The sequence below is a fragment of the Herpailurus yagouaroundi genome, unplaced genomic scaffold (assembly GCF_014898765.1).
Source record: "Herpailurus yagouaroundi ecotype Mexico unplaced genomic scaffold, PumYag 164, whole genome shotgun sequence".
In the NCBI taxonomy this organism is placed as follows: domain Eukaryota; kingdom Metazoa; phylum Chordata; class Mammalia; order Carnivora; family Felidae; genus Herpailurus; species Herpailurus yagouaroundi.
In genome coordinates, this window is record NW_024412405.1 from 41,764,208 (window position 1) to 41,783,281 (window position 19,074).

General features: G+C 34.3%; 1 protein-coding gene across 9 annotated transcripts in view; it reads left to right on the forward strand.

The window, feature by feature from the left end:
• The window catches only part of PCDH9 (protocadherin 9), a 927,283-nt gene that overhangs the window by 778,394 nt on the left and 129,815 nt on the right, over positions 1–19,074 (forward strand). Inside the window, exon 5 of one of the 9 annotated variants that reach the window (XM_040487397.1) lies at positions 11,442–12,360. The exons of the other annotated variants lie outside the window; for them this stretch is intronic. Within the exon in view, the coding sequence (XP_040343331.1) occupies positions 11,442–11,500 (59 nt within the window). The 3' untranslated portion in view covers positions 11,501–12,360. Of the gene's footprint in view, positions 1–11,441; positions 12,361–19,074 lie in introns of those variants that run through there. 9 annotated transcript variants of the gene reach the window in all.

A 19,074-nucleotide genomic window follows, 5' to 3' on the forward strand; every position in this document is an offset into this window, starting at 1 on the left:
TATCAAGATATTTTCTCTTGGATATTAGCAGATGGAGTTGTTACCCATTAAAGTGATATGTTCGGGGCGCCTGGGTGGCGCAGTCGGTTAAGCGTCCGACTTCAGCCAGGTCACGATCTCGCGGTCCGTGAGTTCGAGCCCCGTGTCAGGCTCTGGGCTGATGGCTCAGAGCCTGGAGCCTGTTTCCGATTCTGTGTCTCCCTCTCTCTCTGCCCCTCCCCCGTTCATGCTCTGTCTCTCTCTGTCGCAAAAATAAATGTTGAAAAAAAAATTAAAAAAAAAAAGTAAATAAAGTGATATGTTCATGTCTTAAAGAGGATTATTGATAAGGGTCATCAAGCCTCAAAAGAATATTTGAGAATTAGGGGCCCCATGACAGGTGAGACCTTTGCTCAAGCTTAAAAACAAACAACCAAACAGAAACACTGAAGGAAATCTTGTCAACATTATCGAAATTATTGCAAAAGATAGTAATTGTCATTATTAACTTTGGACTCTAATAGTATGTAAATTTATTATAAGTTCCTGAATAGTCTAGTGAAAAGAGAATATCTTAGGATCTCCAATTTATAACTCTAGATGAATTTTTCACGTGTTGATAGTGTACTTTGGATTTTTGTGTATTCGTTTTTTTCTTTTTAAAACATTTTTTAACTTTTATTTATTTTTGAGAGACAGATTGCCAGCAGGGGAGGGGCAGAGAGAGAGGGAGACACAGAATCTGAAACAGGTTCCAGGCTCTGAGCTGTCAGCACAGAGCCCAATGTGGGGCTCAAGCCCACCAATGTGAGATCATGACCTGAGCTGAAGTCAGATGCTTAACTGACTGAGCCACCCAGGTGCTCCTATGCATTCATTTTTAATAGAGCACTTTCTAGATACCTAGTTACAAAAATGCTTGATTTTTAGTCTTGCATGTCTCACTTGCTAGCATTGTGACTTGTGGGAGTTGATGTAGTCTTTCTAAACCTTAGATTCCTCATTTGTAAACAGTTTTCTGAATGTGCATGAATATTGAATACAAAATGCACTGAATACAAACAATTGCTAGCATTATTTTATATAAATATTACTTTAAAGTTTTGTTGAACTAATTAACAATAACTTTGCAAATATTAAGTAAATAATAGTTTAGTAGATAAAGGTATGTTGAAATTAATCAAAGTTATTTTTATTAAAACTTTTTTAATGTTTATTTTTGAGAGAGAGAGAGAGAGATCGAGTGAGAGCAAGGGAGAGGCAGAGAGAGAGAGGGAGACACAGGATCTGAAACAGGTTCCAGGCTCTGAGCTGTCAGCACAGAGCCCGATGCGGGGCTCGAACTCACAAACTGTGTGATCGTGACCTGAGCTGGAATCAGATGCTCAACCGACTGAGCCACTCAGGTGCCCCAATCAAAGTTATTCTTATGGTCAGGTTTATATTAAAATGTCACCATAGCTCATGCTTGGGACATTATAACTTGAAAGAATAGATCCTATTTACTATTTTGCAAAGCCAGATTAAGTAAACTATATCAAAACACATCCAGCAAAATAGAGAGAATTCTGTGAAATATGAAGAATAGACAGTTGTGTAAATTAGGTTTATATATTTCCTAAATTTTATTCTGTAAGAGTATTTTCTTCCCTCATTTTGTGTAGAATAGACCTGGGTTTAGAAATACAGTTTTTTGAGTGAATTTTAATAGCCATTAATTTCCTAAACTATCAGAAATGTTGGCATAAAAATTACATAAAATATTGGTTACAATTTGACATTTGTAATGTCACAACTCTGAATACACTTGGGCCAACAGCAGTGTTCAGGCATGCTCTTGTATGTCCAAAAGCATGCTTATTCTCCCTCTCTACCGCTCTCCAGTATCTTCCAATTGAAATGTGATGGATCTTCCTGCCTCCTTGTAAATGTTCAATATTCTTTCAAAGCGTCTGCAGAGTCTTCCAGCCAACAGGAAAGTGCTTTCCCTTCTCTGACTCATCATTGCCCGTTAGTCAGAATTCTCTGGAAAATATCCTGTCATTCATTGTCATTAGTTACTTGTGTTCTCATGTTTGTAGGAATGAAAGTTTCTTGGAGGCAGGGACTCCTTGGTAGTGATGTCTGAATCTTATAGCATATTGTATAAGAGCATATATATATATATATATATATATATATATATATATATATATATAAAATAGGTGTTCATTAACTATGTTTTGTTAAATTGTTGTTAAATTGTTGCAAAACAACGATTAGTTTATGGTGCTATTAACTACTTGCACACAATCTAGATTTTGTACAATTTGAAATATTATGAATAAAATCAACTGATGACTACTGACATTTTCTTGGATCAGATTTGGTTTTCTATATTGTTCATTGTTTCTTTATTCTTTGAAAATAATGAACTCCTTTGAAGGGAACGATTGGAAGTACTAAAGTCTAAACTTCTACTGCCTTCTTTATATTTTATGATGGCAATTTTCAAAACAATATTCCTGTCTATTGTGTAGAGAAGGTAAGACTCATCAAGGTGATGGAATATTCAACTGTTCCATGTTTTAGAAGTCACAAATAATTGCTTATGTACAATTAATATAATTAGTACATGTAGGAAAACTTTTTCTAACCCTTAAAAAGAATCATGTATGGAGTCATGGTACTCGTATTTGTTTAAGCAATATTATAATATGCCTACACTCAAGTGAAATTGGGGTAGAGAAGTCTGATAAAATTCTAGAAAGGTATTATGCATAAATTTAAATACATTTTGATTATTTCACTCATTTTGAAAACCTGCCAAACAGATATTGGTATTTTTTTATTAATTAAAGTTTTCTTTAACTTTACACTATATTTGTAAGATAGGATTTTCTTAACACTCATGGGAGGTGCTTAGGACTGTATTAACGACACTATTATACCCATAATACAGTAGAAGATGATAAAGTTCAGGTGACAGGCCCTGTAGTCCCAAAGCAGAACAAAATACCAAGTCCAGATCATTGTTTTCTTTCAACAAAAAAAAAAAATCTGCATTCTAAACCAAATACAGTAGAAGAAACAGGAGGGAAGAAGGCAGACAGGAAGACATAATAGTGAGAAATAAAAGGAAGAAGAAATAATCACTTTGAAGTTATACCTTGACGTTAGATGGCATATTTAAGCATGAAATAATATTAAATTTTACTCTTGTTAATTTTCCTGTTTGTCTGAAACATTCTGAAGGCCTTTCCCTGGTTACATGTTTAAATACTAGTGGCTAATTGGGTGTTTCTTATTAAAGTACCTTAAAATATTGATTTTTTTTCCTTTTTCAGTTCCAGTCAGTTTTTCATAGAAGATTGTATAAGCCCACTAGGAGGAGCAGATTATTTTATCCCTTTGTCTCTTGCTGAGCTGCATTAAGAGGACTGTCTGGACTATTAAATTTCTTTATATCAAAGGCTTATCACCTCTACTAGGGGCTGAAAGGTTGATTGAAACTAAGAATTGGACAGCTAAAAGGGCCAAAAGCACCAAAACGTGGCTGATAAATTTCCATGATAGATATTTTTTCAGCTAGAATTATTTCATGTTTCAAAGAAGGTCTTGCAGTATAACTTAATTAATTTCCTTTAAACAAATCTACTAACTTGATTGGCTGAAAAAATTATTTGAAAGCCAAAAACAGTAAGCAGCAAATGTCTTAGTTCTTTGTGTTATAAAGCAATAGATGTTCCTTTCGGCTGTATTTCTAAGTATTTTCCTTTCGTTAATGTGGTACTTTTGACATATGGTCTAATTTACCTTTCTTAGCCCACAATTAAATCCTGTCCCAGTTTCTTTGATATAGTATTATCAAAACTGCATGTGCTCTTATACATACCTCCAAGATAGGTCGGTACATGCAATTTGAAAGACTCTCTTTTCACACTAAGATTTTTAACCTGTCCTCATAACTCAGTCTCTTTAATCCTAGGATTAACCTAGCTACAATTCTGGGGAATCTTTTCTTTAAAGTGTTGCAATGTCTTTTTGCTATCTAGTGAAAAGAACTAACACAGGACTCCAATTAGGGCCTGACCCTTACGATGTGAAATGCAGCTTTCACTCAGTTTATCTCACACCTACACGTGGACCGTGCATACACATTCACTACACACAATGTACGGCTCTGTCTCTGGGGATGTAATTGGAGTTCTGTGGGTCTGAACCATCAAAAATATACTTCTATAGCTGCTTTTCACAAAGCTATGTGAATTTCTGGCATTAGGTCATCCATAAATACTACACGACATAGATTTTCACATCTCAAATCCACCACTTTCTTGGACTTGAATTTGTGTCTATTTTGGTCTGAGAAATTCCTTTTTCAAGAGTCAATAACTAAATTTCTCACTAGCTTTTTATCTTTTTTACTGGCTAATGAGGAAAAAACAGGAACCAATTCAGCCAAACATCAGGACTTAATTACAGTGTGATAACTAAATGATTAAGGCATAAATGACTAAGGTGAAGTTCACATAATGAGAAAGAGGTAGAATGTTGCTGCTCTCTAACATAATAGAAACTACTCAGATACAATGTCACACTACGTGGTATTTTTTCAGTACTTGAAAATTGATTAGTGATTTGTAGAACATGAAAGATCAAGATCTAATCATGTTTTACTTTGTCCTTGCAACATTAAACTGAATTTGTTAAATACTCAGGTTTAAAAATTGTAAGACGACTTTTATTCACTTTATTTGTTACTATTTTTTCAAGCAATTCTAATAATAGATTATCTTTGTGCCAGATAACCATACTTTCTGTTTTGATTTTATTAAGTTCTGTAACCATTAAGTACCTGGCATGTTTAAAGAACTACAATAAGTGACAAACTGATAAAAAGGAACTGAGTTCTGATTACCTCATAGAGATTTAATTGAGCACAGAATATTAAAACATTAAGTAGAAAGGAATGTGAAATGATTTTTTTTTTTATAGAAAGAAAAAAGTCACAAGTAAATTTCTTGGGAAAAGCTGCATTAGTATGGGCAGATTCCTCTGACATAGACTCATAATATGTGGTAATTATTCCCAGTTATGTTTCTTAAGCATTAACAGTTTATTATGAACACAGTGCAATTTATAAGCCTAATATTAGACTCAAATCTCCCAGGCTATTAGCTATGTTAACTCTGACTACACATGTTCAAGCAGAGTTGTGTTGCACATATCGCAAAATAAAGGCTTAATTGATCAAGGAAATCTATTTTGCAACTTAAAAACTGTATTTTAGCCTTTTCAACAATTTTTATAGAGCTAGAAAAGTAGCACCTCATAGATTTCATTAAATATTTATGATTGTAAATAGATGATGAATATAAAGTTTGTATTCCTATGTTTGTTGAAAAATTTTGCTGTTAGAGTGAAGAAAAAAATGCTTACAGACAAATCTTATCAGCAAGCTAGAAAGAAAATGTTAACTTTGTAATTTTACAGCCCAAATCCCTAGTTACATTTTAGGGAATCTTTTGTTTATCCCTACCTATTTATTTGTAGAATATGTCATTCATTTATAAATGCATTTTTATGTGTTTATTTATTTAAAAAATAATTGAATGCCAGAATGTCAGAATAAAAATATGGATTTGCATTTTTCAGAGCCCACAATTTCACTTTTCACTAGATGAAAAGGGTCCTACATTTAGCAGATTCTATGATTTTAATATTTCTAAATATGATAGTCAACACAAACATCCTTTCATTTAGTACAAACATATTATTTCCTGATCTTTTAGTCATTGCCTAAGGGAATCAAAAGGAAATTTGCATTCACCTGCTTCATCTTAAGTATAAAAAGTCCTTTCTCCTATGGAACAGAAAATTAGCAACATTCTTTTCAGATGTAGCATGGATATGTTAATATTCCTTATAAGTCTTTATAAGAACTTTTGATAATTCTAGTTTCTTCTGGTAAACCTTATTTTGGGTTCTCTTTTTCCACCCATCCTTCAGAAATTCCAATAACACTATTTTTATCTGAGTAGGAAAACATTGGAATAAACTTACAAATCCATAGTGCTTATTTGATATCATAATCTCTAGCTGTCTTCTTTTCCTTTTTTTAATTCCCAAGTGCTGATTTGCCTTTTCTTGACATTTTTATAAATACCTTTTATCTGTAAGTTTATGTCAATAAGATTAATTCTTAGGAACAATATGGGTTAACACTATGAAAAGTTTGAAACAGTCCTTGTAACAGTATACTCATCAGTAATATTTTTAGCAATTTTTTTATTGAGGTGTAATTGACATATAACATTATGTCAGTTTCAGGTTTACAATATAGTGATTTAATATTTGTATACATTGTGAATTGATAATTACAAGAAGTCTAGTTTCTGTCATCACCATATAAAGTTAAATAATATGTAGTATAATATTGACTATAGTCACCATACTATACATTATATTCCCATGACTTATTTATTTTCAAACTGAAAGTTTGTGCCTCTTAACCCCCTTCTTCCATTTCTCCCCACCCGTCTTGCCTCTGACAACCACCAATTTGTTCTCTGCAGTTATGAATTTTGTATTGTTGTGTGTTTTAGATTCCATATATAAGTGAGATCATATGGTTCTTTCTTTGTCTGAATTATCTCACTTAGCATAATACTCTCTACTTCCCTTCACATTCCTGCAAATGGCAAGATTTCATTATTTTTTATGCCTGAGTTGTAGTCTACATAAACTTTGTTTCTATACCTTGGCTAGGCTAATAATGCTGCAGTGAATTAGGGTTGCATATATCTTTTCAAATTAGTGTTGTTGTTTTCTTCAGATACTACTTAGAAGTGGAATTGCTATATCATATAGTATGCCTGTTTTTAGGTTTTTGAGGAATCTCTGTCTTCCATTGTGGCTGCACCCATTCATATTCCCACTAACAGTTCAGGAGGGTTCCCTTTTCTACACATCATTGCCAAATCTGAAAAAGGTTGATAATAGCCGTTCTGATAGGTGTAAAATGATATCTCCTTGTGGTTTTGATTTGCATTTCCCTAATGCTTAGGGACATTGAGCATCTATGCATGTGCTTGTTGGCCATCTGTATGTCTTATCTGGCAAAACATCTATTCAAGTCCTCTGCCTATTTTTAATTGGATTTTTGTTGTGTTTTCTTTGTCTTTTATTACAGTCTTTGTTTTAAGGTCTATTTCATCTGATATAAGTATAGCTACCTAAGATTTCTTTTGGTTTCCCAAAGTTGTAACAATTCTTTATGTATTTTGTGTATTAACTTCTTGTTGGATACATGATTTGCAAATATCTTCTTTCATTCAGTATGTTGCCTTTTTATTTTGTTGATGGTTTCCTTCACTGTGCAGAAGGTTTGTAGTTTGATATAGTCCCATTTGTTTATTTTTGCTTTTATTGCCATTACCTTTGGGGTGGGATCCAAAAAGTTATCCCCAAGTTCAATGTCAAGTTTACCAGGTGTGCCCTCTTCTTGGAGGCTTAAGGTTTCTGGTCTTATATTCATCTTTAACCCATTTTGAGTTAATTTTATGATATAGGATAATAGTCCAGTTTCATTCTTTTGCACGTGGCTGCCCAGTTTTCCCAAACTACTTATTGAAGACACTGCCCTTTCCCCATTGTATGTGCTTGGCTCTTTTGTCATAAATTGACCATATATTGCATGAGTCTATTTCCGGGCTCTCTATTCCATTACATTGCATTTGCTTTTATGCCCAAACATACAATTTGCATTACTACACATTTGTAATACAGCTCAAAATCAGGGAGCTTGATACTTCTAGCTTTGTTCTTCTTTTTCAAAAATGCTTTGACCACTTGAGGTCTTTTGAGGTTCCATAGAATTTTAGGATTGATTGTACTATTTTGTGAAAAATGCCTTTGGGATTTCCATAAGGATTGCATTTAATCTATAAATTACTTTGGATAATATGAAAATTTTTAAAATATTAATTCTTCCAATCCGTAAGTACAGAATATATTTCCATTTCATTGTATCTTCAATTTCTTTCATCAGCTTTTTTGTAGATTTCAGTGTACAGGTCCTTCACCTCCTTGATTAAATTTATTCCTAGTGATCTTACTCTTTTTGAAAAAAATATAAGTGGGGTTGTTTTCTTAATTTTTCTTTCTTTTAAAAAAAACTTTTTAACGTTTATTTATTTTTGAGACAGAGAGAGACAGAGCATGAACGGGGGAGGGGCAGAGAGAGAGGGAGACACAGAATCGGAAGCAGGCTCCAGGCTCTGAGCCATCAGCCCATAGCCCGACCCGGGGCTCGAACTCACAGACCGTGAGATCGTGACCTAAGCCGAAGTCGGATGCTTAACCGACTGAGCCACCCAGGCGCCCCTCTTAATTTTTCTTTCTGATAGTTTTTGTTAATGTATAAAAACACAACATAATTTTTTATGTTGATTTTGTATCCTGCAAATTTGTTGAGTTTTTTTTATTAGATATAACATTTTTTTGGTGCAGTCTTTAGGGGTTTCTATATATAAAATTATGGGGGCTTTTTTGCAAATAATGAGTTTTACTTTTTTCTTTCCAATTTGGATGTCTTTTATTTCTTTTTCCTGCCTAGTTTTGGGTAGAACTTCCAATATTACGTTGAATAAAAATGATAGCAGTGGGCATCCTTGTCTTTTACGTGACCTTAGAGAAAAAGCTTTCAGATTTTCACCATTGAGTATGATATTAGCTGTAGGCTTGTCACATATGGCCTTTATTATGTTGAGGAATTTTCCATCTATATCCACTTTGTTAGGTGTTTTTATTATAAATGGATGTCAAATTTTGTCAAATGCTTTCTCTATATCTATTGAGATGGTCTTATGACTTTTATCCTTCATTTTGTTAAGGTGATGTTATCATGTTGATTGAATTGGAGATGTTGAACCTTCCTTGCATCACTGGAATAAATCCCACTTGATTGTGGTGTATGATCTTTTTAATGTATTGTTTAATTTGGTTTGCTAATATTTTATTGAGGATTTCTGCATCTATGTCCATCAGGGATATAGGCCCATAATTGTCTTTTTTGAGGTGTTTTTGTCTGGTTCTTGTGTTAGGGTAACACTAGTCTCATAAAATGAGTTTGGAAGCATTTGCTTCTCTTCAATTTTTTGGAAAAGTTTGAGAAGGATAGGTATTAAATTGTCTTTGAATGTTTGCTAGAATTTACCAGTAAAGCCATCTGGTCCTAGACTTTTGTTTGTTGGAAGGTTTTTGATTACTGATTCACTCTCCTTGCTAGTAATCAGTCTACTCATAGTATCTATTTTTTCTTGATTAGGTCTTAGAAGAATCTGTGTTTGTAGGAATTTTTCCATTTCTTCTAGGTTTTCTAATTTGTTGGTGTATAATTAATTTCTTGATCTTTTGTATTTCTTTGGTATTATTTGAAACTTCCCCTCTTTCATTTCCAATTTTATTTGTTTAAGCCCTCTTACTATTGTTCTTAGTGAGTCTAGCTAAAAGTTTTTCATTTTTGTTTATTTTTTTGAAGAACTAGCTCTTAGTTTCATTGACCTTTTCTATTGTCTTTTGGAATTTTTTGAGCTTCCTGGATCTGGATGTCTGTTTCCATTTCTAGGTTAGGGAAATTTTCAGCCATTATTTCTTCAAATAAGCTTTCTGTTTCCTTCTCTCTCTCTTCTCCTTCTGGGACTCCTATTTGTGAATGTTGTTCTGCTTGATGTTTTCTCATAAGTCTTTACTTTTTAAAATTTTTGCATTAAAGTATCTTTATTTTTTTTTCTTTTTGCTGCTCTGTTTGGGTGAGTTCCACTGCCCTGTCTCCCAAGTCACTGATCTTTTCTTTTGCTTCATCTACTTTGCTGTTGAACCCCTCCAGTGTATTTTTCAGTTCAGTTATTGAATTCTTCAACTCTGTGACTTCTGTTTGTTACTTGCTTATATTTAACATCTCTCTATTGAAGTTCTCTCTGTGTTTATCCATTCTTCTCCTGAGATTGGTGAACATCTTTATGGCCATTAGATTGAACTCTTCCTCAGGTAAATCATTTATGTCTGTTTCATTATGGCTTTTTTTCTGATGTTTTATCTTATTTCATTTGGTGCATATTCTTCTGTTTCTTCATTTTGCTTGGCTCTCTGTATTTGTTTCCCTGAATTAGGTGAGACTTCACAGGAAGACTGAGAGTGTGTTTTAGTCCACTATCTATGAAGTGCCCTGGAAGTGATGGTCAGCTGATAATTGTCTCTTTGATTGTTTCAATCCTATAGGGCCCAGAAACATAACCGCCCCTAACCACTAGAGCCAGGCCTTCAAGAAGTGTCTTCTGTATGGAGTGTGTGCAGTGTGTGTACTTACTTGCTTTGGTGGGGCTGTGGGGGGGGGGGGGGGTGGAGGTGTGGGCACCGAGCTGGAGCAAGCCCACCTGCCAGGTTTAGTGGGGCAGGGCCATGGGGAACTGCTGCTTTTAGCATAGTGAGGCTGAGGGGGAGCACCAGTCCAGGCAAGTCCACCTGCTAGGATTAGTTGGGCAAGGCTGCAGGAGAGCACAAAGTCATGACAAACAGAGCCCACAAGGTAGAATGAGAGCACAAAATGGTGTCTGCCAGCACCTCTATTGCCAGAGAGAATTCCTTGCCCTTGAGAAGAGGCTCTAAGGTCAGCCAATGAATCTCCTTCACATAGGGTCTAGGCACTCTTCAACTTGATGCTTTTGTGCTGGGTCCCTAGGAAAGTGAGTCTTTATGTGGGCCCTTTAAGAACAATGTCTCAGGGGGTGCCTGAGTGGCTCAGTCAGTTAAGTGTCCAAATGGTGATTTCAGCTCAGGTCATGATTTCACAGTTGTGAAATTGAGCCCCATGTTGGCCTCCACCCTGAGTGTAGACTCTCTCTTGGTATTCTTTCACTCCCTCTCTTTCTGGCCCTCCTCTTCTTCTCTCTCTCTCTCTCTCTCTCTCTCTCTCTCTCTCTCTCTCCCTAAAAATAAATAAAGAACATTTTAAAAATAAGAGTCTCAGTTTCCTACTGCCCTTTTGGTCTCCTACACACAAGTCCCTTTGGTTTTCAAAACCAAATATTTTGGGTACTCATCTTTTCAGTGCAAATCCCAAGAGCTAAGGGTGTCTGCTGTGGACTCAAACCCCTTGCTCCTCAGGGATATGCTCCCCAGCTCTGCCATCCCTCCTGCTTGACACAATGGGGGGAGTGGGTTTTGACTAGACTCCATCTCTGCCTCTCCTACTCATCTCGATGTAGCCTTTTTACCCTTTGTTGTGGAGGGGCTGTTCAGCTAGTTTTCAGGTGTTTTTCAGAGAGATTTTTTTCTATAAGTAGTTGTAAATTTGGTGGGCCTGTGAAAGAGGTGAGTCCTCCTACATTGCTGTCCTCAACTGTCCTCTTGATTTTGCCTTTAATAAGAATTAAGTATTGAACTAGCATGTTACCAGATGTTTGCTACTCTTTTTCTAGGGTTACCAGCTGGACACTGGAATAAAACTCTGTTAATGGACTTCCTGTTTCAAACATAAAAGGATGCAGATATTTTAACCTGCAACAAGCATAAAGAAACATATTTTTAGATATCTGTTTGTGGTATTGCAACTCTTTCTAATATGTTAATATTTTCTAAAATATAAGCTCTCTAGTATTACAAATTATTTTTCTATTAGCACAACAAACTTTCAGTGAAATTCTCATTATAGATATACAACTCTCAGCTCCATTTCTTATAAAAATTCTTTTCAAAGTATCTTCTTTCTAATGCATAATATTCTTGGCTGGAGAAAGAAAAAGTCTTATTAGGAAAAAGCAAAATAATATCTTTCCTTGTGGAAGCTTTCTAACACTTAAAACTCATAACTTCATTTCCTCTGCCTCTAAGCTACACTATGTAGAAGTCACTCCTAGTAAGTTATAATTAGACATGTAGGATAATTCTAATGATGTCTTACAACTGATGAAATCAGTTTCAGTCCTGTCTACCACCTGATTACCATGGAAACATTGCTGGCCAACCAAGTAATTCTGATCAAAAGGAATTATTATTAATCCTCCTAGTATATGTTGGATAGGGATTTGCACAGCTTTTGTTAAAGTTTCTTGTGGAGGCTGAAAGGTCCAGTAAGGGTAAATATTAATTCTTAATGTGCTGGAGAGCAAGAATGGCTTAGTCTCTATGGGGCACAACTGGCTCTTGGTAAATCAGATATTAACAGATTATAGGATCAGCCTTGCACTACCCAGGGATTAGAGATAAACAGGTGAATTTGTAGAGGAGGAAAATAATTTCTAAAGCTGGCTTAACCAAGTCATTGCCTTGTCAAATTGGAATTTAAACAAGAAAGACAGAATGAACAAGAATTAGAAATTTGTTAAATAAAAAGGATGCCTGGATGGCTCAGTTGGTTAAGAATTCTACTCTTGGTTTTGGCTCAGGTCTTGATCTCATGGTTCGTGAGTTTGAACCCCATGTAGGGTTCTTTGCTGACAGTGTGGAGCCTGCTTGGGATTCTCTCTGTCTCCCTACCTCTCATCTCTCTCTCTCTCTCTCTCTCTCTCTCTCTCTCTCTCTCTCTCTCTCTTTCTCCCTCCCTCTGAAAATAAATAAATTAATTTTAAAAAAGAAATTTGTTAAATAATATTTATGTAAGTCCCAAGAAATTGAATGATAACACTCAGCAGTTTTCTCCTTCTTTGCATAAGTAAATACATGAGATGATGTGGAGGATGATGACTAATGTCTGATGAGAGGCATAGTGTTGCATAGGGATCTTTTTTACGTATCTACATCAAGATATTTATCATGCTATATTGTGCACTTAAAAATGGTTAAAAGAGTAGATCTCATGTTAGACATTCTTAACTCATTAAAAATGCAGACCCAAAATAAAATAAAATGTAAAAATTGTGAAATCAGACTTGACATAATAAATACTGCCAAGAACTGAAAACAAGCTCTTAATTAAAAGAATCATCACGCAAACTCATGTCATGTAAAGTTGTGACAAAACCATAAGTATTTCCCAAACTTTCAGTTTATATTCCCAGACTAAAAAAAAAAAAAATACATGAAAACCAGGACTATTAGTTATGTTAGCATTTTGTCACTATTAATCATGAACATTTTAAAACTTTTGTCTCGCTGGTTTGTTCGTATTACAATGAGTATATGGAAGCTCAAGATTAATAGCAATGTGAAACTAATTCATTCAGACCAACTGAAACTTGTAACCTTGAAAAAATGTCATAGTTTTTACGATTATGTCAGAATTAGAAAGATATACATTCTTTGACCAATTAAAATCCATTATCAATGACGACTAAAATTGTTTCAGCATGTTGGCCAAGGAATGAATGAGTGTGTTTTGAAATGCTCATTAAGTATGTGGTTTTGTCTTAAATCCATTTTTTGTGAATGATAAGATAAAACCAAGCCATTATTTTCTGAACTGTTTCTTGGCCATTCTTACCTTGAATGTTACTTTATATATTTCTTGTCTGTTTTAGTTTTCTGGCGTGTGTAGTTAGCCCCTTGTTTTGCTCTTGTGTTGGCATTCAGAAGGAGTCAGAGGGTTGAACTGGCACTTGGGCCATGCATTTTTGGCGTGCCCTGATTAAACATGTTAATTTCTGCAGCTGTGTAAACTGAAAAAGGAAATATCATGTGGATGTGCCTGGAATTAGGAGCTACCATTTACACCCTTTGCTAACTTAATAAAGTTAATCGTGAAGGTAAATTATGTCTATTTAATATATATTTTTTGGTCAGCAGTTAATTCTCAAAAATCTGAAAAGAAATAATGTTATGGTGAGCAGAGGTGCCACTATGGGAGTCCAAACAATTTCAAAATTGAATTAATCATTATCACTAAACTAATATTTTATACTAATAATACCTTTAAAGCTCATGACAAAATGATTTAGATCAGATAAAATTAATGAGCAACAATCTAAAGAATTTATTCTTTTAGGCAATTCCATTCGAGTAGTTCTCATTAGTCTGAAATCTAGAATTTACATATTTGAATAATTAAAGTATTTTATATATTTCATAAGCTATCCCATCCTTCAAGAGATCATCCATTTCTTTGTTACCCTAGATTTATTTCATTACATCCTTTTTCCATGAAAAGAATGCTGGTCCATGACCTAATGAACAAGGAGGAGAAATCTTTTTGGACATTTCTCCAACTAATTAATTAAAGAGGTGATTTAACAGTAATCTTTGTCTAGAAACCTCTGTGGTTTTATGTAAGAGGAGGAACATATATCCTCTCTTTGAAAGACTAGAGTATGCTGTTTTATCCCCACTTTTCTCCCATTTTTCTTAAGAGTGCATCTATATACTTTGGGCATTGTCCAGGGACCTTGGTGGTGATCTCTAACATTTTAGGTATATACTTTCTCGGGCAGCCATTGCAAGGTACTCACAGGAGAGTCAAAGCCAATTGCTGTCGGTAACAGCCAGTTTTGATACAGTCATGCTTTGTCACTAGATAAGAAAGTTTCTAGAAGTAGGAGGTAGAATCCTGCCCCATACCTTTATGTGGTTGGAAAACATAACAGGTAAATTTATGGTGTAGATACAATCAGACACATTTGTCTAGCATTAAGTTTAGATTAAGGACCCAACTAGTTTATTCTACTGGAGTAATGTTTTCAAATTTGCTATTTGCATACGTAACCTGGCAGCTAGGTGTAATCTAAGGATATATAAAGAAATGGTTTTAAGATTTATAATGTAAAAACCTAGAAACCTGTAGAGTAGAAAAGAAATGTAGTACTGAGAAGTCATAAAACATGCACTGCTTCTACCCAGTTTTTTTTTAAAGATACTTTTAGTGTTTTTCATTATTCACTAATGATTATTCTTTTCCTCTTTTAATTCATTAAAGTAAAAACCCTAATGAGTTTAGTGAAAATATAAAGTAATAAAATATAAAAGAACTGGCTTAATGTGGTTTTTGTTCTGAAGATCATTTTTATAAAGATAGTTTATTGGCTTTGGAAACTCTGTCCTTGCATTTATGAATTTCAAAACAAACCCCTGAAGTTAAAACACTCTATGCCTGTATATATTTTTTGAAATATCTTTTAATAATTATTTAAGAGAAACCAATTCTGTTAGAGTGGAAGAATTTATTTAAAACGTATCTTCCTTTGCAAAGTACATGCTAAAATTAAACAATTTTTGCTTCAATGTATTTTTAGGTGGTTGTCCTAATAATTTACTGTCCCTCTTTACAACACAAAAATATTAAAGTAGACAAAAAACTCACCCCAGTCTCTTAAATTTTCATTGCTTTTGAGAATACAAAATTTGTCTTCAGCTCTGGTGGATACTTGTGAAAACATTGGCAATATTCAGACTTGTTAATGCAGCTTGTCTGCCCGTACCCATACAGGAAGTACTCCATTCGCCAGAGATCGTACAAATAACACACTTCACTTGCTGGTGAAGTCACATCCAAAGAGTGGTTTTAATGTTCTAGAGATGTAAATGGAGTGTATGGTAGAATGGCAATAAAAAAGCAATTTCATTTAGGAAAACTCATTTCTTAGTGTATATCCTGCAAAGGGATATTGTTTGATTAAAATAAAAGACATTAAAATTCAATAAAGACAGGATGATCATGGCTGAAGAAAGTTGAGTCATTTTAAAGTTAATTATGCTTGCAGTTGATCTTGTGGCTGTGTGGCTGATATATGTGATGTAAATCTGTATGTTTCCTTGAAATCATATCATATCTCTATGTTGGATGCATGGAGGAACATGCTGGCAAAGAAGAAAATTTTTTTAAAGGCACAGAAAATAAGAATAAGAACATGAGAGGTTCTTTACAAGAAGAGGTTTGAAAATAATGTTCTGTTAGATACATTTGTCACACATTTTCCTTAATGAAAGAAGAAACTCAAAAGAGCTTATTACCAAGGATGTAGAAGACCTGGTCTATTTGAGTCCCACTCCATCCATTTGTTACCTATGTGCCTTCAGACTTGACTTCACGACATTCTGAATTTATTTTCTCATCTATAAATTGGAGCTGATAGTGTCTGTTCTACATATATCATACTGCAAAGAACATAAGAGCTTTATATACATTGTGAAATTAACCTATTTCAAAATATCTTTATTAGTCTATAGTATTTATAAATGTAATATTCGTTACAGAAATTGATTTAACTCTTGAAGTCTCCGCCAAAATCTAACAATTATTTCTAGACATCGAACACAAGTTGATAATAAATTAAGCAATGCTCTAATTTCTTTTAGCAGTGGTTTGGGCAGTTTCTCCTATAAATCAAAGTAGCAAGTGACATCAGCATTGGTATATATGCCTCTTGGGTCAAAAACCATAAATGCACAAGGGAAATTCTGAGACATTCTTTTATGACAAACATGCAAGATCTCCTGATACAATCATTACTGCATTGGCTGAAGTTGGCCTGCTTGTAGCACATGAAGGTATACATATATACCAACTGTTGGTGGAATAACTCACATTACGTGGAGAGAAATTCATTCAGTGTAAAGAACTATTCATCAGTTATGCCATACGTTTAAGAATCCTTACTGCTTTTTTTCTTTTTTACCTCAATGTGACTAGGCATTTTATCTTGTGTGATATTTGTTTACCTCAAGGTAAACTTTAACACTCAACAAATGTATACTTGAGAAATTAAGGAGAAAATATAAACTTACGTATAGACTATAATGGGTTGTAGAGTTGGATTCGAAAATAAATTCTTCTAACCCTTTATTAACTCCCTTAACATAGTAGAGCTGTGATAGCTATTTGGTGGCACGAAACCAATTTGAACCTCATGAAAGCCATGGACGACTTCAAAGGATTTGGTGAGAAACTAAAAGGGATGTGTATACAAAATTTTGTATAAATTATAATAGGCCCTGAGCCCTTCCTCTATGAATAAAATCGTGTGGAACAATAAGCTCTTATTTTAAAGAATAAACCCTAACTAGAATCTCTCAATTTAAAAAACAACAACGAAAACAATAACAGCTGTGGCAGCCACTGTTTATTGATTGATGACTGCATGAGAAGCAGCATACCTTATATGTATTTATATTTTAATGAGCTAAACAAAGATACTATTATATTACTAACCACATTTCATAAATGAGATAAGTGATATCTATACACATTAAATTTCATCCCAAGTTCACGCAGATAAGAAATAACTATTTCAGATAAAACTCAGGTAAACTATGGGAAATGAATTAAAGCAGTTCCTGTTTTGAAGACACGATGTTGGGCCAGGAATGAAAAATAGGGATGTTCCTAAGGAAAATGGCAACTCCACACTGAAAATCTAAGAAGGAATGAGTGTTTAATCTTATGCTGAGTCACAGCGTTTGTACAGAATTTTCTGTATAAATGTTTCTCCTTGATCTTGGGTTTCAAACAGACCTGCTTACTTTTGTTTAGGATCAGACTGTCCAGATTATAAACATGATGGGGTATATTGAACCAAATGTTTCAGTATTGGGCAGAACTATCCTTCCTCATCCTCCTTGACTATTCTTAGCTACCTTTCTTACTGAATTGGTTTCAGTGCTAGTATTTTAGGACATGCTTGCTGTTTTGATAACCCCAAATCTTAATGACTAAACACAATACCATTTATTTATTCTTATATCACTGTTCAGAGTGAGTCTGAGATGAGGTTTTTTTGTTGTTACACAATTGGCTAGGTCTTAGACTCCTCTTTCAATCCTTTAACTCTTTTAGACAAGTAGAGAGATATGGAAGAGGTTCATGTGGGATTTTATGGGTTGGGACTGCAGATGATGAATAACAATGCACACATTGCATTGGTCAGATGAGTCACATATCTGCTATCCACCAACAGTAAAGAATGGGAAAGTTTTCTTAATGAATGCCCGGAGGAAAAAAAAATAGTTTTGTAAATAATTAACCAGACTTCCATTTTGTCCTAGAATGGTTTCCTGATTGAAATAAGCTATCAACAATTATTTAGCATGCCTTCCCTTACTAGTGCCTAAATAAATAGGATACATGGTGGGAATGCCCAGTTCAGATAAAATAATTTGCTTCTGATGTCAAAGAGTGGCCAGGATGCTCTTTTTTTTTTTTTAATAAATAAACTTTTTGTTAAAGTATAATATAGTTAAATAAAAATACATAGAAGTGTACTTGCACAAACTGAAAACAACCACATAAACAGTGCCCAGATCAAGAAACAGAACATAACCTCCATCCAGAATTTCTTTTAGGGGTCCCTTCCAATTCCCTTTTAGTACATGTCTTGTGGTGAACATACATGTGGAATTATTTTAGGTATATACATAGGAATGGAATTACGGGGCATAAGACATGTTTTATTATTATTATTATTATTATTATTATTATTATTATTTGTTTGTTTTTCAGCTTTAGCACATACTGCCAAACCAAGCAGCATTCCAAAGTTGTTAATGCCTATTTACATTCCCACCTACAGTGCATAAGACTTCTGGGTGTGCTACATGCTGTCCTCCTTGGTATTTTATGTCTTCTTCATTTTGGCCATTCTATTGGCATATAAACTATTTCACTGTTATTTGATTCATATGTCCTCAATGGCTAATGTTAGTAAGCATCTTTTTCAGTCACAAAGTGTTCTGATTTATGTGATGGGAATCCCACTCCTAAATGTTATTTGTTTCTGTTTAATTTCAAATTATGTCTTGAAAATTGAAAAGGTGCCATTGTGTTTTCTCTCCCTTGTTTTTAACAAGCTCAGAATGCAGGAACTATCCACAGGGTGAGATCTGCATCCTATATTGTAGTTTTCTCATCATGGAGGAAAGTGGTAACAGGGGACCTGGTATGTTTGATCATAATTCCTTTACTGCACACCAAAGAGAATCACCTATTGTCTATTCTCACCTGAACTTGGAAGGAAAATGTTTTATTATGACTGTTTTGCCATTCCTAAAATTTTTAGCTTCTGAAAACAATGTTCATTTGAAGAAATCAGTAAGAAAAATCTAACACACCATTGAATGGAAATTGCTTATAAGCTTTCTCTCTTATAATTTTTCTTTCACTTCAAAAGAGATTACAATCATATGTTATAT